This window comes from Geotrypetes seraphini, chromosome 10 (assembly GCF_902459505.1).
Source record: "Geotrypetes seraphini chromosome 10, aGeoSer1.1, whole genome shotgun sequence".
NCBI lineage: Eukaryota > Metazoa > Chordata > Amphibia > Gymnophiona > Dermophiidae > Geotrypetes > Geotrypetes seraphini.
The window spans coordinates 4,251,131-4,275,543 of record NC_047093.1 but is presented as its reverse complement, the minus strand read 5'-3'; the positions used below and the strand labels follow the sequence as shown (position 1 = coordinate 4,275,543).

Genomic DNA, 24,413 nt, shown 5'->3' with positions numbered 1-24,413 from the left:
ATAGTTATATATATCTGGCCATAAAACCTTTGTTTTTGGTTATTTTTTTCCCCCCATTTTCTCAATTACTCTTAAATAGACAATCAGGTACCCATCCCCTTTTTTCTTCCTATCCATTTATTAAAACATAACCCTAAAGCAAAAATATAATATACATACATGAGCCTTTAATTAAATTAATACTCTAAGGTACACCTAGGCAATCTGACAATTTCAGGTTTCTTAACCTTGAGTTTTGAGCAGGAAAAACAAAAATTATAAAACGAGCTGAAGCAGAACAAACTGAAGCAGAATCTTCATATATTTAAAAATGACCACGAGGCTAACTAGATTGTTAGCCATAGAATCAAACTGCAACTTTACCAACGGAACATAGCATATTCAAAAAATAGGATAGTTTCATTTTTTTTTTAAGAGAAATATATAGAGGGGGCGCTAGTGAGCCCGATGAGTTAGGCAGCTAGCTGCACGAGCTCCGGCGGTTCAGGCTCAATCAACACTCGAACATGCTTCATTATTACTGTTACTAGAGCGCATTTGCTCCCTGGGTGACGGGTAATGGCTTCCAGCAAACCCGGCAAGAGAAAAAACGCTGAACCCGCCTCACCGTCGAAATCCGACGTGACTAAACCTGAGGATGTGGCCTCGGCGGCCATCTTAGGTGAGCTCCGGGCGATTCGGGAACTGCTCGTGGACACTAAGCAGGATATCAGTGACATGAAAACTGATATCGCTGCTTTGAAAGCCGATTTCGCTGCAGCGCAAGCCATGGCAGTCCTTTTAGAATCTCGGACCGCAGCAGCTGAGTCCTCGATTAAAAACCTAATTAAACAACAAAGCCGCGTGACTGCTTTGGAACGTGCCCTTGAGGATACGGATAACCGCGCACGCCGATCCAACTTCCGTCTTTTAGGCCTCCCGGAGGGCCGGGAGGCTTGTGACCTGGTAGATTTCCTTGCTGTTCTTCTACCGCAAATTCTAAAAATGCATGATGATGTCAAACTAGACTTTGACTGTGCTTTCAGATTACCACAGCCTAACACTGTCCATAAGAAATACCCTAGCCTTATACTGGTCACACTTATACGACATCAGCAGGTTCTCAAAATCATGCAACATGCTAAAATGCATTCCCCCATCACATTTGAAGGGAATAAACTCTTGCTTGTTCCAGACCTAGCGAAGGAGACGGCGAAGAAGAGGAAGCTTTTACTATCATACCGGCCTCAACTCAAAATCTGGGTGCCAAATTTGGAATGTTATACCCGGCTCGCCTGAGAGGCACCTTTAATAATAACACAAAAGACTTCCTTAACCCTGCTGAACTAGTAGAAAGTAGAGAATGACACGGTGGCGGTTTACCCTCAGCCACCGCGTTTAGCCACGGGTAACCCGCCGAAATGGGGAACGAAAACTAGCAGTCGCTGCGGGGACGGGGACAAGGCCATTCACTGCCCCGTGGAGCGGTGAATGGTTTTGTCCCCGCAGTGAGGCATGAAGGATCGCGCGGTCCCCACAGCCCACACCCGCCTGCCCAATCGATCCTAGTGATTAGCCAGTTCTCTCCCTTCTCCTCACCTTAGTTTGTAGGTTTTCTTTATCGGCGACCCGCACGCTATCAAAGAGCCGCGCACCCGCTGCTGCTCAGTTTCGATCTTCTGCTCTGACACAACCGGAAACAGGAAGTTGCAGCAGAGCAGAAGATTGAACACTGAGCAGCCGCGCATGCACGGCTCTTTGGGAAAGCGTGCAGGTTGCTGAAAAAGAAAGCCTGCAACTAAGGTGAGGAGAAGGGAGAGAGCTGGCTAAACACTAGGATCGATTGGGCAGGCGGGTGGGGGCTGCGGGGACCGTGCGATCGCCCGTGTTCCCGGCTCAAACTGGAAGGAGGGAGTGAAAGGGAAAAGGATTCTGGGCCAAGGGAATGAAGACGGAAAAAAAAAACCCACAGCAGGAAAGAAAGGGAATGACAGGCAGGTGAGCCAGATGCTAGAAGCAGGGGGGGGGGGAAGAAAGAGGGAAAAAAGCTAGATGGGGTTGAGAAGAAGAGACACACTGGTATGGAAGAGGAAGATAGGGGAAATCTGGACACAGGAAGGTAACAGAAAGAGGGGAAATTATGTGCATGGGGCATAGGGACAGAGACATAAAGGGGACATGCCATGGGGATGGTATATGGACACAGGGGGGGGCAATGGCAGATACATAGGGGAGATATTAGAAATGGGGAAAATAGGAGCACAGAAGCGAGATGGTTTGTGGGGATGGGACAGGGACCGAGCTCGCAGGCTCCAGTGGCTTGCACAAATTACATTGTAACGTGCCACGAAAATAAGAGGGAGGAAGGTAGATAGATAGGCCACACGAGAGGAGCTGAAGGGTGGTAGAAAGGAACAGATGGTAAAGGAGGGAGGAAAGGGTGGTGATGGAAAGGAATAGGACAGACATTGAAGGAGGGTGGAGAGGAACAGACCCTGAAGGGAAATGTGGAAGACAGAGTGGGAAGAAGACAGATGCCAGACTATGGGGGAGCGGAGGGAAGAAAATGGGTGCTAGACCAATTGGGGGGGGGGGTGAAGGGAGAGGCACAGTAACAGCAAATGGAAGACGCAGAGAGAAGACACACAGTGGATGGAAGGAATTGAATGAGAAGATGTGGAAAGCAGAAACCAGACAACAAAGATAGAAAAAAAAATTCTATTTATTTATTTATTTTTTGCTTTAGGATAAAGTAGTATATTAGTTGTGTTGATAAAAATTTATAAACAAAGCCCTGCCAGCTGAACATCTCTTTCTCTAGTTCAGCAGCAGGAACTTTGATTTATAAGAAAGGAATAAGCTAAATATTACAGTACTAAGGCTTATATGGATGCAGCGGGGACGGTGACGGGGTGGTAAATGGAATGGCAGTGGCGATGACAGGGCGGTGAAAGGGATGGCGGTGACGGTGATGTAGCAGTGAAGAGAACGGCGGTGACGGGGCGGTGCAGAGGATGGTGGGCCGGGGCGGTGACGGGGACAGATTTTTTCCCCGTGTCATTCTCTAATTGAAAGTGTGAAGCCCACTGCCATAGACAAAACTTGATTATTATGATCGTGTTATGATGACTACTCAGCAATTGCTTTGTTACTCATGCTGATTGCAGATTATCTTGCCATTCCATATGCTGTAGTTTTTCTTTGCAGATATATTTGAGTATTATAGTAATGATGTTTATTATATCACAGCCTGGACTGGAGGAGCCTTGATGTTTCAGGCTTCTTTCTTGTCAGCTTTCTGACCCATGGTGTCTTTAACTTGTTTGTTACAGTTTTCTGTGCTATTACAAATTCTGATATTCTGTTTTTGTGCATTTAAGATTTCTCCTACCTTTAAGGGGCCGCTTACCTCTCTCTGGCTCTCTGTATGTAAGCCATTACTGTATGTTAGTTATCCTGCTGCCTCAATGCTATATGCTTTTCCTTTGCTAATATGGCATTAACATGTTTTTCTCTAAATGTGAAAGGGTTTCATAATCCGGTAAAGAGACAAAAAATCCTGCGCTACACTGAACAATACAACCCAGATATTGTGTTCTATCAAGAAACTCATCTTAGTGCCACCGAAGCCATCAAAGTTGCTCCCAAATGGGCTTATGCTCCTTTGTTTTCTCCCTCAGTAGGAAGGAAGAATGGGACTATCACATTGATCAGAAATCGTCCAGATATCAGCATTGTTTCATCCTCCCATGACATGGAAGGTCGCTGGCTCAGAGTCCAACTGAAGGTGGGGACCCATTCCATCCAGCTTTACAACATCTATGCTCCTAATCAGGATTGCCCTCCTTTCTTTGAGGCTCTGGCCGATGACATTAGTACCATTAGTCATCAACCACTTATATTGGGAGGCGACTTCAACCTAATACTAAATCCAGAGTCTGACAGGAAATCTAAGGCTCTGTACAAAAAGTCTAGATTTTGGTTTTGTCTACAGGACCTTCTCTATCAACTGAAACTCGTGGACCCCTGGAGATTACAACATCAAACAGCTGAGTCTTATGCTTTCTTCTCCTCTCCACATTCGTCCTACTCGCGCATTGATTTCTTTTTGATTAGTTACTCTTTAGTACAAAAGGTGGATGCCTCTGATATTCAACCTATTACTATTTCAGATCATTCCTCGATTACACTCACCTTTGCAGATGTTGCTCTGCCGAAACCATCTGGCACCTGGAGATTTAACTCTTCTCTATTGTTAGATCCTTTATTCAGTGAGCATATCAACATTCATATTAAGGATTACAGTGGTGCCTCACACAACGAACTTAATCCGTTCCAGGAGCAAGTTTGTTATGTGAAACGTTCGTTGTGTGAAACGCGTTTTCCCATAACAATACATGTTAAAAAAAATAATTCGTTCTGTAGCATAAAATATGCTAAGATGACATAAAAAAAGATAAATTTTTGGTTATTATTTTTATTTAGATACATCTAAAAACATAATTGTTTTTTAAAACAACACACAATTTTAAATTTAAAGACAGACTAAGTAGAGTCTAATTTTACAGTGAGAGGGCAGAGTCTCAGCGGCAAAAACTGGGACTTAACTGTTCATTTTTTTTTTTTTTTTTTTTTCTACCGTGTTTCCCCGATGATAAGGCAGGGCCATCAAATAAGACAGCCCCCCCTTTTTAGAAAAAAATGTAAAATAAGGCACCCCCCCCCCCCCGCAAATAAGCCACCCACCGATACCTGCGCTTACCCGAATCGGGTGGTACGGTGGGTGACTCCGTGTGGTCCCTGGCACCCCCGACACGATCGGGGCAAGAGGGAGCTCAAGCCCTCTTGCCCCCCGACTCCCCGACACGATCGGGGCAAGAGGGAGCTCAAGCCCTCTTGCCCCCCCCGACCCCCCGACACGATCGGGGCAAGAGGGAGCTCAAGCCCTCTTGCCCCCCCCGACTCCCCGACACGATCGGGGCAAGAGGGAGCTCAAGCCCTCTTGCCCCCCCGACTCCCCGACACGATCGGGGCAAGAGGGAGCTCAAGCCCTCTTGCCCCCCCGACTCCCCGACACGATCGGGGCAAAAGGGAGCTCAAGCCCTCTTGCCCCCCCTGACTCCCCGACACAATCGGGGCAAAAGGGAGCCCAAGCCCTCTTGCCCCGCCGATTCCCCAACTCCCCGACAATATCGGGCCAGGAGGGAGCCCAAGTCCTCCTGGCCACGGCGACCCCCTAACCCCACCCTGCACTACATTACGGGCAGGAGGGATCCCAGGCCCTCCTGCCCTCGACGCAAACCCCCCCTCCCCCCAACGACCGCCCCCCCCCCAAGAACCTCCGACCGCCCCCCCAGCCGACCCGCGACTCCCCTGGCCGACCCCCACGACACCCCCAACCCCCTTCCCCGTACCTTTCTGTAGTTGGCCGGACAGACGGGAGCCAAACCCGCCTGTCCGGCAGGCAGCCATCGACGGAATGAGGCCGGATTGGCCCATCCGTCCCAAAGCTCCGCCTACTGGTGGGGCCTAAGGCGCCTGGGCCAATCAGAATAGGCCCGGGAGCCTTAGGTCCCTCCTGGGGGCAGGGCCTGAGGCACATGGTCGGGTTGGGCCCATGTGCCTCAGGCCCCGCCCCCAGGAGGGACCTAAGGCTCCCGGGACTATTCTGATTGGCCCAGGCGCCTTAGGCCCCACCAGTAGGCGGAGCTTTGGGACGGATGGGCCAATCCGGCCTCATTCCGTCGTTGGCTGCCTGCCGGACAGGCGGGTTTGGCTCCCGTCTGTCCGGCCAACTACAGAAAGGTACGGGGAAGGGGGTTGGGGGTGTCGTGGGGGTCGGCCAGGGGGGTCGCGGGTCGGCTGGGGGGGCGGTCGTTGGGGGGAGGGGGGGTTTGCGTCGAGGGCAGGAGGGCCTGGGATCCCTCCTGCCCGTAATGTAGTGCAGGGTGGGGTTAGGGGGTCGCCGTGGCCAGGAGGACTTGGGCTCCCTCCTGGCCCGATATTGTGTGGGGAGTTGGGGAATCGGCGGGGCAAGAGGGCTTGGGCTCCTTTTTGCCCCGATCGTGTCGGGGAGTCGGGGGGGGGGGCAAGAGGGAACCAGGCGGAGAGAGGGCAGTTAAGCGCAGTGCCTGCGCGGAAGGATGCAGCTCGGGCGACTTCGTTGTGTGAAACGAAGTTCGTTGTACGGATCAAGACATAAAGTTCGTTGTGCGCAGCGTTCGCTGTGCGAGGCGTCCGTTATGCGAGGCACCACTGTATTTTGCTGTCAACAAAGTAGAAGAGACTTCGTGGCAAATTATGTGGGATGCGTTTAAATCCTATATCAGAAGAATTATCATTTCCTATGCTGCCAGGAAAAAATCTGAAACCAAACGACAGCTACAATTGCTAGAAACTCAGATTACTTCCTTAGAATCCTCACACGTTGCTGATCTGTCTAACATGACCATTCAAACTGAATTAAACAAATTGCGTTATGACTACAATCTGCGGCTCAGCACTGCTGCTGCTTCGGAAGTTCTCCTCCAAGCTTCCCACTATTACGCCACATCCAATAAGGCGGGACATCAGTTGGCTCAATATCTGAAACTGAAATTGGAACGAACAGTAATACCGGCCATCCAGTTAGATAATAATGAGTTATTCACAACCGATCAAGATATAAGTCGTCAATTCTTCTTTTTCTATCAGGACTTATATAGATCAGACAACCCATCATTACCGCTGATAGATGAGTACCTTTTAAATCTGGTTGGTCCTAGATTGGACGAAGAGGATGACCAAATTCTGTCTTCACCATTAGAATTAGATCATCTCAAAGACGCATTGAACTCTATGGCTAAACATAAAACTCCGGGACCGGATGGACTTTCGGTAGAGTTTTATGTAGCTTTCCAGGAGGCTCTACTGCCAATACTTTTGCTCTACCTGAATCACCTTATTGATCAAGGCATGGCGATGGGCTCCTTCACAGAAGCAGTGATTATTGTACTACTGAAACCTGATAAGGATCCACTCTATGTTCAACATTATTGACCTTTATCATTGATAAACGTGGATGCCAAGGTTTATGCGAAAATACTGACCTCTAGATTACAACTTGTTCTACCTAAATTAATACACACTGATCAAAACGGATTCATGAAAGGCCGCCTTGCCAGTGACAATTCTCGCCTTTTCTCCCATATCATATCTCAAGCCTCAGACTCTGCGTCATCTTATGTTACCATGGCTCTAGATGCGGAGAAGGCCTTTGATCGGGTAGAGTGGACATTCATGTTTAAAGTCCTCTCATGGTTTGGCTTTCGAGATTCATTTATAAGAATGATAAAGGTGTTGTACTCTCATCCGTCTACGAAACTTCGAGTCAATGGAGTCTTCTCTGAAGAGTTCTCCCCATCAAGAGGTACAAGGCAGGGCTGTCTGTTGTCACCTCTGCTCTTTAATTTGGCCTTGGAACCTCTCCTAATTGACATCAGAGCAAACTCTTCCATTAGAGGTTTCCAACTGGATGATTTAACTTTCAAGGTATCGGCCTACGCAGATGATATTCAACTGTACACTCAATTGGAATCCCTACCAATTGTTCTTCACACAATCCATACTTATTCATCGGTATCAGGATACAAGCTTAACCCGACTAAAACAGAAGTCATGCCACTCTCCGGCTTACCATGTGGAGATGAGGTTCGAACGTTACATCTCAAATATGCTCCGAATAAATTGAAATATCTGGGGGTGTATTTTGGACCTTCTATAGCAGAGACTCAGGAGTACAACATCACCTACATAATGGACATTATCACTGCTGTCATTACCAGATGGTCACCCTTGAAATTATCTTGGTGGGGCCGTTTGGATTCCATCAAGATGGTTCTAGCTCCGAAAATTACTTATGTTCTGTCTATGATTCCCTTTCTCTTTCCTCCTGCTTACAAGAAATTTATGTCTGCTCTAGTTAAATTCCTTTGGAACGCTAAGACTCCTCGCATTGCCCTGAAGAAATTGAAATGCACTAAAGAAAATGGGGGGAGGTCAACTTCCCTAGCCTATATGATTATCATCTGGCCTTTCTGCGCAGGCAAGGATCTCAGTGGCTTTAAGCACAGGAGTCTACACACTTGCCTGCTTGGTTAAAACTGGAACGCGCCCTACTTCCTGATGAACACTTTATGTATATCCCATTTGCTTCGGTAAAACGCAAATTTCAAGATAATGTCATCTTCTCATCTACTAGAACAGCTCTTCTGGAATTGGATACCATAGCTCCTGGAATAGCACCACCAGCTCTCCCTTGTGGCGAAACCCCTGTTTACAGATCCAGGGTCGTTACATGGAATGGAAATCTTGGCGTAAGAAGGGTATCTGGTCCATAAAACAACTACTATCTGGCCTCACCATTTTGGATTTTGACATCTTTGCTAAGAACTATGAGTTAGATTCGTCTCAATATTTTCAATGGCTGCAGTTGCGTCATTGTCTATCGGCTTACTTTAAGAAGACAACTCTGACTGCTGCGCTACCAACAATGCTGCAATGGGCTGCTCTGATCAATCCTAATCCAGGACAGGCTTCAGCTTGGTATAAGCTGCTTCATAAACATAAATTTCTACCGCCTGCTGCTCTTTATGATGTGTGGGCTAATGATGCTTCTGTACCTGCAGATCTGTATAACTGGGAAGAGATCTGGCTCTCCTCATTCAAGGCCTTAAAGTCGTCCACTATTATGCATACTGTTCTCTTTTTCTACCACCGGGCTTATTGGCGCCACTCAAACTTTCCAAATTGGGAACTTCCACTTCAAATAAATGTTGGTCCTGTCAGGATGCTGTGGGCTCTTTAGCTCATATGATCTACTACTGCACCCAATTGCTATCATTTTGGTCGGATGTCTGGTCCACCATATGTCATATACTTCCTATAAGTGAGGAACTTTCATTCTCTATTGTTATTTATGGGTCAGGTGCTCTTCAGAAGAGCCATCTGGATAAATATGAAACCCGGTTGCTCAAATGTTTGATACTTATTGCATTTAAATCAATTCTGACTAATTGGAAAGACTTCTCGTCTCTCCATCATAATTCTTGGTGGAATACTGTTTGTCTATTTTCAAAATATGAACTAATAGCTGCTGACAAAACTAACTCCTCTCGATCTTATAATAATGTGTGGTCTCCTGTTTTGTCTTATTGTAGGTTGTAATAGGCAGTCTTTTTCACTAGTTGTACAGATGTTGAGAACTTTCCATGCTAATGATATATAATGTTTCTGGCTATACCTGATATGTTTAATAGCCTTTCTGACTTCAGGAGTTAATTGGCCTCTATTTTATGACACAACTTATGCTCTATTGCGCATATTTTTGTAATGCACAGTTTTTACTTTTTGTTTTGTGATTCTTTATATTTCTAAAAGTTCAATAAAAATGATTGAATTAAAAAAAAAGAGAAATATATAAAATACATTAATCTAATAAAGAAAAAAAAAAAAAAAACTGGGGCAAGATGGCGACCAGAGCAGACGTGTGTTTTAAGCTCTCGCTTCGGCAGCGAACTTTTTTCTAAAAATAATAATTACCTGCGATACACTGATGCCTAAGAGAAGGGGAAGGCAGAGAAATATCCCTCTCTCTCTGTCAGCGTCTTCAACACCGCGACAGACTGCCATCACATCTTATGCAGTCTCATTATCCTCGGCGTCGGGCGTTTCCTTAGCTGAGCCCCAGGAGCGACTCAGCATGGACAGCGAGATATCGCTGAGCCCTTTGGGACCTGACCCTCCTCCACCCCCGGTTATGGCAGCGGTGATCGACCCCCGTGATGAGGGACCTCAGGAGTAACTGAGTGTGGAGGCGATACCATTGCCGGTAACTCCGGGGGGAGCATCTTTGGAGGAGATAGCACTGCAGACAACCGATGGTGAGCTCAGGGGAGGAGAGATCTGGGAAGTCAGGAGGACACCCGAGCAAGAACTTCCTCAGTTGCCAGAGCTCAAGCCTCTTGTCAAACCGGCAGTGGTTACTTTGGACTCACTGTGGGGAGCCATAGAAAACTTGCAATTGGTATGTTCCGGGTTCATTTCCCTTATGGCTAATGTTTCAACTAAAGTTAAACAACTTGAGACTGATATACAGGATCAAAAAGGGAAGATGGGGGAGATCCAGAAGACTATGGCGGATATAAAATCCTCAACCAAACAGCAAGTATTGGATAAAATTTTTCTTCTGCGTAAAATAGAAAATCTGGAAAATCAAAATAGGAGCTTAAATCTAAGGATTTTAAATTTTCCTATACCTAAATTCAAAACACCTAGGGAGATTTTTAATGATTTTCTAACTTCAACATTGAAAATACCGGACGGGCATCTGCCCCCTTTACAGAAGATTTATTTTTTGAAAAGAACACTAAGAGAGCTACACGTAACTACAGATAAAGAAATTTCATCAATATTGGAATCATCAGATATTGAATTAACAGGACGGGCTACATTAATAGTCTCTTTGGTTTTTCACCAGGATAAAAACTCAATTTTGAGGCTTTATTACAATTTAAAACAAGTTACCTAACTAGGAGAAAGAATATTTGTATATCCTGATGTTTCCAAATGGACACAATTAAGAAGAAAAGAATATTTAGGTTTATCGTGATAAAGTGATTTCATTGGGTGCTTCTTTTTAGTTAAGGTTTCCATGCAAGTGTTTTCTATTGTATCAGGATAATAAGTATATATTTTATGATCCCGATCAGCTGCGTTTCTTTTTAGAAGGGAAAGGGATTTCTTTTGCTCCCCAGTGAAGGATAAAGTAACTCAAGTCTGTAATTAAAGCCGAAGTTAATGCTCTAATTTCCTTAATAATATTGATAAGTTGTTTTCTTTCCTGGAAAAATTTATTTCTTGCCTTCTCTCTCCAAAATTTGAGGACTATGTATTAAGGTATATTATTTCATAGCCATTTTGGCTTAATTTATTTCTAAATCCATTAGTGAATTGGATGTATCAATTTCTGTTAATTTCCTGTTAAGCACATTTTTGTACTTAAATGAAAATCAATAAATAAAATTAAAAAAACAAAAGAAAAAAACAACCCAGTTAATAAATATTTCTCCTTTTCACCCTCAGGTATTTATAGGTGTTTCACATTTTTCCAAGAATTCTTTTAGTTTCCCTGCATCATTAAAGCTCAATGTTTTGTGCTCATATGTCACCCGCATAGTTGCTGGATATACTAAACCAAAACGAGCTCCCAGCACCCTTAATTGTGGGCGTAAATCAAGCAACTGCTTTCTTTTGAATTCAGTCATCTTGGCGAAATCAGGCACAATAAATATTTTTGCATCCTGACATTTAAGGTTCTTGTTCTCTTTTGCTAGATTCAGAATTTCTGTAACCTGCTGATACCTTAGCACTTTAAAAATTAATGGTCTTGGACCTTTTTGAGAATTCAGCCTCTTCGCTGGAATCCTATGTGCTCTCTCCAGCTCCAACGGAAACTTATTCTGAAGTGGCAGGATCTTTGGCAAGAAATTAGTTAAAAAAACGATTGGATCATTTTTTTTAATCCCTTCCGGTAACCCGATCACCCTCAAATTATTCCTCCTCTCGCGGTTTGATAGATCCTCAATTTCTTGCTTTAATAGTTCAATCTCCCTGTGATCTTTCTTGTGCTGTACTAACTCCACTTCTGTGTTTTCCAACCGTTTTTCCACACACTCCAGTTTTAAATCTACTGTATCCAGCCTTCTTGTCAAACTCGCCACTTCCCCTTTAACCTCTTTTATATCTTTTGAATTCTCCAATACAATATCTCTGATGTTCTTAATTTCCCTCATTAAATCTTTATTCTCAACTTCATCCGATGGCAGCAACACTAACAGGGGGGAAGTTGAATCCATTTTTGATCTTTTAACGCTGCCTGTGCCTGCTCCCGCCGATGAAGACTTGTTTTGCTTACCCGAAGCCATATTTTAAACAAATATACTTCAGGACGCAACTTTCAAATAAAATTTACACTTTATTATTTTAAAAGTTAGCCCGACAGCACGGAGCAAGTCAGTTACACAGCCATCCTTGTTCGTGCCGAAGCCACGCCCCCAATATGTATTTATTTAAAAAATTTCTACATTGCTTATAGCCTAAGTGGTTTACAATCTTCACATATACAAAACCAGGATAAAACAACAAAATACATCTTACAAAAAAATAATACATCTATACAAGAACTCAGACACATCAAGTAAGGGATACATCTTATAATCTAGAAGAATACTTTAACAAATGTGTGGGTTTTTTTTTTTTTAATAGAAATGTTTATTGAAACTCAGTAATACAACAATTAAATGTGTTTTAAAAGATTTTTGGAAGAACTTCAAATGTTTACATTGCCTCAAAGAGCCACTCAAAGCATTCATAAACAAGGCTCAGCCACAGAGATAGCTGATGCTCTCTGACATTATACGTGTCCTGGGTAAAGCTTCAGCTTATTCAGTTTCTGTTTGTAGAATGCTCTGTATCCAACAGTGGGCTGGCAATTCCATCTCTAAGGCTGCTCTTGCCAGACTTCTTTATAAGGGGAAGTCATTATTTGGTAAAGGCCTGCATGATCTCATAAACTCAGTGGTGGACCGTTGCCCCAAGACCCTGTCTGATAATAGACCCATAACCTCTAGGGTTCTGCACCCCCAATCCTCTATGTCATGTCTGCCTGTCCAAGTTAGATTGTAAACTCTTCCAAACAGGGACCGTCTATAAATGTCAAAATATACAGCGCTGTATACGCCTTTCAGCACAATATAAATGATTAGTAATAGTAGGCTGCTCTAATTTTCATGGCTCCAGACACTCTTGCCAATATTCTAATTCCATGTTGCAGAGATTCTCTCAGGGCTACAGGCAGAGGTTCTCTGGATCCAGGCATAGCCATACTTCAGCACCCCAGGCTGCGCTCTCTTCCAAGAAATCGAAATGATGCCAGGCTGAGAGATGTCCTTCTGCAGGCTTGCGCTCAGATTTCATCCAATCACTGGGTTCTGGACATTATTCCAAGTTTCCAAGTTTTATTAAAAATTTGATTAAACGCTTATATAATTTCTAAGCGATTTACATTAAAAATATTAACATAGTAGTTTACAAAGAAAACATATAAACAATACTAATATTGATACTGACTTACAAGAAACAAAAGGAAAGAAAGGGAAGAACTACAATTTTTTAAAGCAAAGAAACTTTCAAGGTAAGCACATTAATGGGGGGGGGAGGGTTTTGTTTATTTATCTATTTATTCAGTCCACCTAGAAGCTGGAATTTGCCCAGCCTCTGACAGATTGGTTTGTGGACTCTCCCATGGAGCGCCTGAAAAAAGCAAATGGTTGTTGGATATTTAGGCCATTGAACCGGTTCTACCCAAAGACTCGGGCTCTGGCAGATACTCCATATACTTTATCATACCAAAGAAAGACTCCAACGACTGGAAACCCATTCTGGACCTTATTCATGTAAATATAGTGCTCAGAGTTCCATTTGAAGATGGTTTGGTCTGTCATAGTGGTGGTGACTCTGGGAGAGTTCCTAGCCTCTCTTGATCTGACAGAGGCCTATTTACGTATTCCAATTTTCCTAGACCACAGAAAGTTTCTCAGATTTCATGTCCTGAAAAATCATTATCAATTTCCAGCTCTGCCTTTTGGTCTGATGACGGCTCCCCGCACCTTCACCAAAGTGATGGTAGTGGTAGCAGCTCACCTGCACAAGATGGGATCACAAGTGTATCCATACCTGGACACCTGTTGATCAGAGCCTCCTAGTTGTCCGAGGGGCAGCGCACAGTGGATCAGGTGATTCGAGTCCTGGAGGATCTAGGTTGGATAGCAAATGATCAAAAGAGCAATTTAACACCAACTCAGCCCCTGGAGTACCTGGAAGTCTTGTTCGACACAGCTGTCGGCCATGTCTTCCAGAAGCACACAGACAGAAGCTCTGTTCACAGATTTCCTGTCTCCTGCACAAGTCAGCTCCAATGGCATGGGACTATATTCAAGTCCTGTGATTCATGGCAGTCACAATAGATGTACCTAGGGTGAGAGCACACATGTGTCTACTCCAAGCATGCGTTGCTGTCACGCTAGTCTCCCCTGACGGATGTGTTACACAAGTGTCTATCCTGGACGTTGGAGGCTCGAACCAGCATGGATTGGTGACTTTGTCCTCAGTTCTTCTCAAAGGGAATGCCTCTTCAAATAGTTTCCTGGGTTGTGATGACTGCCTTTTGCTGGGGAGCTCATTGAAACCGTTGCCCGATTCAAGGGCATTGGACGCCCTCCCAGAGGAAGTGGTTGATTGACAGGCTAGAACTGCGAGCCATTTGGTTGGCTTTCATGAAGTTGCAGCAGACTCTGGAAGGTCAAGCGGTCAGAGTCTTTTCTGACAATACGACAGTTGTGGCATATATCAATCACCAGGAAGGCACCAAGAGTGCATCTCTCAGTCTGAAAGCCCACATGTTTTTCCATTGGCCAAAGCGTTATCTTCAGGCGCTCTCAGTGATGCATGTCCCGGGAGTGGAAAATGTTCAAGCAAACTTTCTCAGCAGACTGACTTTGGATCCGGGCAAGTGGATGCTGTCGTTAACAGCATTTCAGGCCATTATACAGTACTGGGGACATCCACACTTCGGCCTAATGGTGATGGCAAAGAACAAGAAGGCATACAGGTTCTTCAGTTGAAAATTTGAACCCAGAAGCAAGGGTCTTGACGCTCTGATCCAACCATAGCCTCAAGGCATCCTGTTGTATGTCTTTCCTCCCTGGCCCTTAATCTTGTTTTGTGAGGTCTCATCAAAGTGATCTGTTCGAGCCGCTGGAAGAGGGGTCCTTCTTGGAATGAGCTTTGACGAAGACTTCAGTAGTTGGAACCTAAGTACCAGTACCAGGCAGAGCTTTGGATTCTTGCCCAGAAATAGCTAAGGATCCCACACATGTAGGTGGCCATATCTTAGATACAATCATCATTCCTAAGTTATCTAGCTCGTGTTTTTCGCCACCATTGTCTACGTCAGTTCCTTGGTCAGATCATTCTTCTATAACCACACAATATATCCCCAAGAGATATAATAATCTCCTACCAAAAATAATTGAATTTCGGGACTATAGCAAAATTGGATTCCTCACAACTTAGTAATAAGTTTCATCTGAAAGAGGAAGACCTAGACAATATGTCCATTGATGCTCAGCTTGAACTTTGGAATTCCACTATAGAAAAACTGCTTGATCGGTTAGCATCTATCAAATCACAAACCATCAACCCCAAGACACTTAAAAATCCTTGGTATACAGCAGAACTTTAGTTAATTAAAAAGCAGTTAAGATCTTTGGAGCACAAATGGCGCTCAAATAAATCTTTAAACAATTTACATAAATTTAAAGAGCAAGGAAATTTCTATAAACACAAAATAGTTGAAGCACAGAAGAAATATTACTCCACTCGTATTAAGAAGGCCAAAAACTCTTCTGCGCTATTTTCAATCCTAAAATCATTGACAGTCCCAAAGCATAATCAAAATAATGATTAAAAAAAATCAGCCAACAGCACAAACTTTAGCATCCTTTTTTTCTAATAAAGTTCAGAAAATTAAAGCCAAAATTCAGCCACAGGGACCACCAAAAATTTCAATGAAAGCAGAACTAAATTTCTTTCCAGTTTCCAAATGCTTGAAATTTAACAATTTCACACTGTCCGATTTAAAAAGATTTCTTCAAAATATGAATACAAAAGCTTCTAAACTTGATTTGCTCCCTCCAAAAATTCTTATCCGTTTTTTGTCAATTTTTGGACCTACAATGCATAAAATAATCACTAATTGTTCCAATACAATGGAAAAAATCGATCATTCAACCTATCATTAAAGACTACTCATCTTCTCTTACCGACGAAGCAAATTTCCATCCTATTGCTAATCTTCATTTCTGGCAAAAGGCTGTTTTTTTACCAAATCACTGACTTCACTGAAAAAACACAGGTGTTACATCCTAATCAGACGGGTTTCAGAACAAATCACTCTACATTACGCTCAATGATAGGTTTAACGACAAGTATACTCTACTACTTGGATCAACCTTTTTCAGACTCCATCAAATGCACTCAGTTTCACAGTTTCTTTGTTCAAAATCTCTTAATATTCTCATCCATTCTCTGGTGATTTCTAAAATTGACTATTGCAACTTCCTATTTAAGGGAATTGCTCAAAACGAAATTAAACGTTTACAGATTATCTAAAATGCCTCTATTAAACTTATATCAAAAACCAAGAAGTTTGATCAAATTCCTTATAATAAAATAATTAGAACGAAAACATTAAAACTCTTCTTTAATTCTCTAAAATCCAGAGAAGCTCAATAAATAAATAAAAATTCAGTTGCAGCTGACAGGATTATCCATTCTGTTCATTGGTGTTTCTTGTTGGGACACAAACTCCACTTTTTCAGGGTCTTCAAATTGGTAGAATTTCTCTTTGTAAGTAACCCTCAGGAGAGCAGGATAGTAAAGCCCATATGTTGCCCCAATCTCCTTTAATTTATCTTTAATCTTATCTATTGTTTTGCCTTTTGTCTTTGTTTTGTTCTATTTCTATCATTTAAATTTCTCCAGAATTCTACTGTTCAACGGCTCCCCCTTCTGCTTCTATTCCTTTCTCTCCTCTCTTCTACCTTCCAAAGTATTTAGATCAATGCTGTCTTGTTAAAATGTTTATTTTATTTTTATTTTTCCTCTAACTCTACTTTTCACTTCTCTATTACCCTCCAGGTACTTTAGTTAGATTGTGAGCCTTCGGGACAGAAAGGGAATTTTTCAAGTACCTTTCTTATTTCTAATCTTAATGTATATTTTCTGTAAACCGCTTAGAACCTAACGGATGTAGCGGTATATAAGAAATAAATTACATTACATTACATCACGTAACACCTCTCCTTAAAAAGGCACACAGGCTCCCGGTAGCTCACCGGATTACATATAAATTATGTTTGCTTACATTCAAATCCCTACTTTATAAAACTCCTGCTTTCATTTATAAATTATTAATTCCCTATACTTCAAATAGAACGTTGAGATTCAATGAACAGCACTTATTGACGATCCCCTCTCTCAAAATTATTAATACAAGACGGCAATTTATTTTCTCTGTCACAGCCCCCCAAACATGGAATTCGCTTCCTATTTATTTGAGGGAAGAACGCGACTTGGAAAAATTTAAGAGTAAATTAAAAAGCTTCCTTTTTAAAGATGCTTTTGATACGTAGCTAGCCAGTTTTCTAGCTGATTTTAACTCTACTGTATAACCTCATTGTAGCATTTTGACTTCCCATACCTTCATGTATTCTCCTTGAATGTTTTGCTTACTTTCAAATAACATGTAGTTCTTTTTTCCTTCCCTCCCTAGTGTTTTATAGGTTTGTCACGTTTGTCAATAGTCCTCCAAGACTTAGCTCTTGTTATGCGTTGTATTGTTCCCTAAATTTTATAATTTTAGTACTGTGTACATCGCTTTGAATTACGATTAAGCGATTACCGTAATCAAAATTTTATTAAACATGAAACTTGAACTTGAAACTTGATCATAAATCAGTTATACTCACTTCTCTTGATCTTTTAGCGGTTTTTGATACAGTTGACCACTCTCTGTTGCTAGCAGATTGGCCTCTATTGGTATGTCAGATACAGTCCTAAACTGATTTCATTCATATCTTGCAAATTGTGAATCTAAGGTCATTTTTATTAGCACATCTTCAGATTATGCCCTAAATACTTATGGTATTCAGCAGGGCTCAATTCTTTCACCCCTCCTTTTTAACATTTCTCTCTCACCACTTATGACGCTAGGTTAATCAATTGATCTAACAATGTATGTGTATGCAGACGACATATAAATTCTGTACCCAATAGACACTGAGAGTAGAGAATAACACGGTGGCTGTTACCCGCGGCTAGCTGCGGGTAACCCGCTAAAACGGTGGGGAGGGGATGTGCTCACTGCGGGCACGGGGACAAGGCCATCCACCACCCCGTGTAGTGGTGAATGGCCTTGTCCCCGCAGTTAATGGAGGGAATGCGCGCAGCCCCCTCCCTCCTTCCTACCTATCGAATCTATCTCCCTCCCTCCCCCTTACCTTTGCAGCACGTTAGAAAAGTAGCTTGCTGAAGCCAGCCGAGCCTGCCTGAAGTCGCGTGTGTGTGGGCAGAATCTTCTCTGACACAACTTCCGGTTGTGTCAGAGAAGAAGCTTCTGCCCACACACATGCAACTGCAGGCAGGCTCGGCCAACTTAAGCAAGTCACTTTACTAACGCGCCGCAAAGGTAAGAGGGAGGGAGGGAGATTCTCGGGCTGCGCAAGGGGTGCTGAAGGGCGGTGGGTTGGTGAGAGGGAAAGTGTGGTGGTGGGGAGAAGACGCTGAAGGGAAAAAATGGGGAAGGCAGAGTGGGGAGAAGATGCTGAAGGGAAAAAATGGGGAAGGCAGAGTGGGGGGAAGATGCTGAAGGGAAAAAATGAGGACGCTGAAGGAAAATGGGGATTGGGGAAGTCAGAGTGGGGAGAAGAAGCTGAAGGGAAATGAGGAACAGAGAGTGGGAAGAATACGCTGGAAGGGAAGAAGACAGAGATACCAGACTATGGGGGCCGCGGAGGGAAGAAGATGGGTGCCAGACCAATTGGGGGGGGTGAAGGGAGAGGCACAGCAATAGAGCAATTGGAAGACGCTGACAGAAGACAGACAGTGGATGGAAGAAATTAAATGAGAAGATGAGGAAAGCAGAAACCAGACAACAAAGGTAGAAAAAAAAATTCTATTTATTTATTTCCTTTTTTTTTTTGCTTTAGGATAAAGTAGTATATTAGTTGTGTTGATAAACATTTATATACAAAGTCCTTCTAGCTGAACATCTCTTTCTCTAGTTCAGCAGCCAGAACTTTGATTTATAAGGAAGGAATAAGCTAAATATTGCAGTACTGAGGCTTGTATGGATGCTGCGGGGATAATAATAATAATAACAGCTTATATACCGCAATACCGTGAAGTTCTATGCGGTTTACAAAGATTAAGCAAAGGTACAAATTGATTGACTTTAAGAGGGGAGGAAGAAAGAGGGTTAATAGGATAGGAAATCCATTTTTGAGGAGAGAGTGATCAATAGAACAAGTTAATCGCTATAGAGGGGAGAGAGAAGAGAGGATCAGTTGTCTAGATACTGATAGTAGTCGCGGGGACGGGGCGGGGACAGTGGTTGCGGGTATGGGGGACGGGGCGGGAACAGGGACAAATTTTATCCCCGTGCCATTTTCTAACCGAGAGCCCAAATGATATACTTGAATTAAAATCAAAATTGGAATAAATTAGTTGTTGGTTAAGAGATAATATGCTGGCTCTCAATCTCAATAAAACCAAAGCAACGTTAATTCCTTGGAAAGATGGCCTTACACAAAAAAGTCCTATTATGATTGATAATTCTACCATTCAATCTGTCAATTCAGTTAAAATTCTAGGCATCATTCTAGATCACAAATTAACCTATCATGATCAGATTGGCTCAACCATTAAAAATTGCTTTTTCAAATTAAAAATGATTAGATCTCTAGCAAAAGTACTGGATTCAGCATCCCTCAGTGTATTAATGCAGTCTCTGGTCATCTCTAAATTAGATTATTGCACTGCTTTATACAATAACTTGCCCCAAAAAGAAATACAATGTTTACAAATTATTCATAACACAGCAAGTTTGATCATGTCACACCCCTTCTAAAAAGCGCCCATTGGCTATCAATTCCACATAGGATGACCTATAAATTAGCGCTTCTGACATTTAAAATCCGGCAAACACAGCAACCTATCTTTTTTGACAGACTGCTGTTGCCTTATGCTCCTTCATGAACACTTGTTTCTGCGGAACAAAATCTCTTAAAAATTCCATCGTTGAAAATCATAAATATGAGAAGAACACAGATTTTCTCCATTACAGCTCCACACATTTGGAATCGACTTCCATCTTTCTTAAGAGAAGAAAGACAGATAAATTTAAAATTGCTCTGAAAACATTCCTATTTAATGATGCTTTTTAGAATCAAATTCAGAATTGGTTATAACTATCCATTAACAGGGTTATATAGATAGACTTCTTAAAATACCAGAAACTAGCCTTATAAGGCTAAAAAAAAACCCCAACAGAACAACCCCTCCCTTAGTGTGTTTACCTTGAATGTTTCTTTAGTTTTAAAATTGTAGTTCTCCCCCTTCTGTCCTTCTATTTCTTGTAAGTCAGTATTACCATTAGTATTGTTTTTATGCCTTCTTTATAAATATTATTTTTAATGTAAATCGCTTAGAAATTATATAAGTGTTTAATCAAATTTTTAATGAAACTTGGAAGAAGATGAAAAAAAAAATAATTAAATTGAATCAGGTTGGGCAGACTGGATGGACCATTCAGGTCTTTAGCTGTCGCCATCTACTATGTTACAATGTAAAGTTGAGGAGTCCTTCAAGGGATCTTATCTGCAGGCAGTGGCGTACTGGGGGGGAAGGTCCACCCCGGGTGCAGCCTTAGGGGGGGTGCACAGCCGGACAGGTCTGGAAAATTCCTGGGCTGCGACGGTACTCAGTGGCATCAGCGCCCCCCCCCTCCGTGACGGCACTCAGCGGCATCAGCGCCCCCCCCTCCTTGACGGCACTCAGCAGCATCGGCATCCCCCCTGCCCCGTGACATCACTCAAGTTTGGCCTCCTTCTCCCGGCATCAACAGAACTTCAGATCGGCAACATGTGCTCAATCAAAAGCTTCCCCTGACTGAACTGCCTCGGCGGAAACAGGAAGCTGAGTCATGGGAAGCTTTTGATCTGAAGTTCTGCTGATGCCGGGAGAAGGAGGCAGAACTTGAGTGCTGTCGCGGGGCAGGGTGGGAGCTGATGCCGCTGAGTGCTGTCGCAGCCCAGGAATTTTCCGGACATGTCCAGCTGTGCACCCCCCTAAGGCTGCACCCGGGGTGGACGCCCCCCCCCCACAGCCTCCCCCTTGGTATGCCACTGTCTGCAGGGGCAGCTGATTCTAATGGGTCGATATGAAGTGAGAGTAGAAACATTGTTTGGCAGTTTGCAGTTGAAGGGCATGATAAGGGGGTGTTTTGAGGCATATTTCATCCTGGGAACGGAGGGACCTGTTTGGCATGTACAGAGAAAGCTTGGCCATCATGTAGTCCAGTGCCATGTCATGGAAGGATTTGAATGCTAGCATCAGGCCCTTGAAGACACAGCATTTAGCATTTAGCAGCAAGTGAGCTGGGGATGGAGGTTCTTTAGAAGTCTGATTGCCGCATTTTGTACATAAGAGAGACATGGTATGTTTTTCGCTGTGAGACTGTTGAATTAGGCATTGCAGTAGTCCATGTGGAAAAGTATGAAGGCTTAGAGTAGCTGGGTAAAGCCTACTGTCTTATTCTTATCCAAGTTTGTATCTTGAATACCAGTCAGCCCTTTGGGAGGTCTGATGAATTCTGTATGTTCTGTTTTGAGCATTTACAGGTGTATTACCTGAGCTTCTGTTGGCAGTTAATGGTTTATTGATAGTTTGCATATTCTTGTGTTCGAGCGTCCTATGGACGCATTAGCATTTAGCACGCCTTTGTAAAAGGACCCCTTGGTTGGAGCTCTTGCTTGCTTGTGTACTAACTGCAGGTGGCAGTAGAGCTCCCAGCGAAATAGGAGAGTCAGCGAAAAAAGTCTGGATTCCTTCCACATATGGCTTGCGGCCATTGGAAGACAACCCACTTGTCCAGAATAAAACACCTACCTACCTATTTATTTATTTAATTCATTTTCTAGCCTGTTGTCCCTAAAGAGCTCAGAACGGGTTACAGGTTTAACATACATAATTTCTGTACAAGTTTTTATCTTATATGCTAGGGGCTAATGATAATTATACAGTTTACTGGTTACAATTTGCTATGCTTGTCCTTACAATGCAAGGTTTCCAGTACAAATTATACCAAATTTGACACACAGACAGTTACAGTGTATGATACAAGTTATCCTTATGTGACACATACTGTGACATATGTGACACCAATAGACATCTCTTTGTAGTCTATCTACTGGAAAAGATATTATTGAGATAAGGACTTAATCTCTTTCTAAGGTATGCAACCATGCTTTTCATCATGCTTCCTTTCAGCTTCATATTATGATTCCTTGTTCCTGTATTCTTTTTTTCTATAGAAAAATTTCACCTTGTTTTGTTGAAACTGCTGAATATTTGATGGGTCTTGCTATCTGGATAGTGTCAGAGTGGAGCATGGGTTATCCAGATAGTGAACATCACAACTTTATCTGAATATTCAGCTCTATGTCAGGCTGTTGTATTTTTTCTCACCCTATTCCCTTCTTCCAATTGTATTGTATTAATATCTTTGAATCATTTTAGTAGTCTCTAAATTCCTTGGCCTATGTCTGCTGTTCATAGAGACTTCTATACATATGAGCCTTTTAAGTGATCTTGCTATTCAGAGTTGCCCCATAAGAGTTGAAGATATTTCATTGATAGAATCACTAATTTATTCAAGGTTTTATTTCTTACAGGTTAGCAATCATTTGTCTAAACTGTTTGACAGTTTGTGTAAACTTGAATTCAAACTCGATGCAAGTGGACAGCCTTTAAAGATTGGCTTAGGAATGTACAGTAAGGAGAATGAATACGTTACTTTTGATGAGGATTGTGACTGTTCTGGACAGGTATGTGAGGCTTATTCTTTCTAAAATAGACAAAGCCCTAGCAAAATATCTTCAATGTTTATGTAATCAAAATCAGATATGGGTGAAAAAGAAAAAGTGCCAACCGGACAAAAGCCACTGGATTCAATAGTGCAGATTAGAAAAGATTAAAAAGTTTAGAGAATAGATAAGAGTTTGTAGAGAGAATGTTAAAGGTAGTACACGTTTGATGCGCAAACTGTGTTTAGTAGCAAGGAAATGTATTTTATAAGGCTATATATTGATTAAAATAAAGCACCCTCTCTACAGTGCAATAAAGAGATAGCAGATATAAATTCTCAAAATATAGTTACTAAACTAAAAAAAAATCATTTATCCCAGGATAAGCAGACAGCATATTCTCACATGTGGGTGACACCATCCACGGAGCCTCGGTACAGACAGTATTAAAAGTGTACTGTCACTTTAAGTTTTAATAAACTTTGCAACTGCCCACACTGCGCATGCGCGAGTGCCTTCCCGCTCGATGTGGGCTCAAGGTACTTCAGTTCTTCATTTTCCGTTCAGTCTACATTGCCTTCCCACTCTTGCGTCTTTTTTATATATTTTTTCCTATTCTTATTGTTCTTTCTTTAAAAAAAAAAAAAAAAAGAACTCAGAAATTAATTTTTAAAAGATATATTTTCCCCTCTTTTTCTTCATTCAGGCTTCGGCCTAGGATTTTTTCCTCAGTGGGTCTCTCTCACTGACTAAATTCTTTCCCTTTTTGTTGAAACCATCAACAGTTTTTGAGAAGTGCTCTAGCTGCAGCGGCTTTTTTCTCTCACTGACTCTCGTAGTTGGTGTCATCTGTGTTTAGGTCCTGAACACCAAGCTGAGTCTTCGGCTCGATGTTCCACCTTACAACAGTGCTCCCTCATGGCCCGTCACATTCAACAGGACAACCTCTTCGGCTCAGCATCGATCGCCAAATCTTCAAAGCCGTCAACATCAAATTGCATCGACATCAGAAGAACGAATAACATCGGGGAAGCCAGCTCCTATTCCTTTACTTCCCAGCAAGTGTCAAAGGTCTCAACAGCATCGAGTCTCTTGATGCAGATCAAACATCGATGCCAATGTTCTCCAGCTTTGCAGGTTGTCTCTTCTTTTTGGTGTGTATCCTCATCAAGGTCACCCACTTTGAGGCATCCTGCTGCACCAAGGGTACAGGCGGTTGAGCCATTGGTACTGGTGCTTTCTCAGCAAGCGTTTCAGGTCTCTACAGCATTGAATCTCTTGATGCAGACCAAACACCAATGCCACCATTCTCTAGCTTCGCAGGTTGACTCTCTTTCACGGTGTGCATACTTATCGAAGGTCACCAGCTTTGAGACAACCTGCTGCACCAATGGTACCAGTAATTGAGCCATCGGTACTGGTGCACTTCGATGTACATCCTCATCGAGGTTGTCCAATTTGAAGAAACCTGCTGCACCGCAGGTACCGGCTATTGAACTATTGGTACTGGTGCATAATTTCAGTACGGAGATCAGCACAGCATACAGGTGCTTAAATCGACTCCCTCGGTACCGGCACAGCCTTAGAAAAGCAGCACGAGACCTCAAGGTACCAATGTCAGCTCTCTATCGAAGCATTGGACTACTTCTCATGGATGTTCTGAGAGGAATCGTCAATCACATCGAGGTATTT

The 24,413-nt window shown here is 42.8% G+C and overlaps 1 protein-coding gene across 2 annotated transcripts in view; it reads left to right on the top strand.

The window, feature by feature from the left end:
* The window catches only part of DNAH17 (dynein axonemal heavy chain 17), a 954,442-nt gene that overhangs the window by 364,117 nt on the left and 565,912 nt on the right, over positions 1-24,413 (top strand). For both annotated transcript variants that reach the window (XM_033960179.1, XM_033960181.1), the window contains one exon: positions 22,590-22,742. In XM_033960179.1, the coding sequence (XP_033816070.1) occupies positions 22,590-22,742 (153 nt within the window). The remainder of the gene's footprint in view (positions 1-22,589; positions 22,743-24,413) is intronic.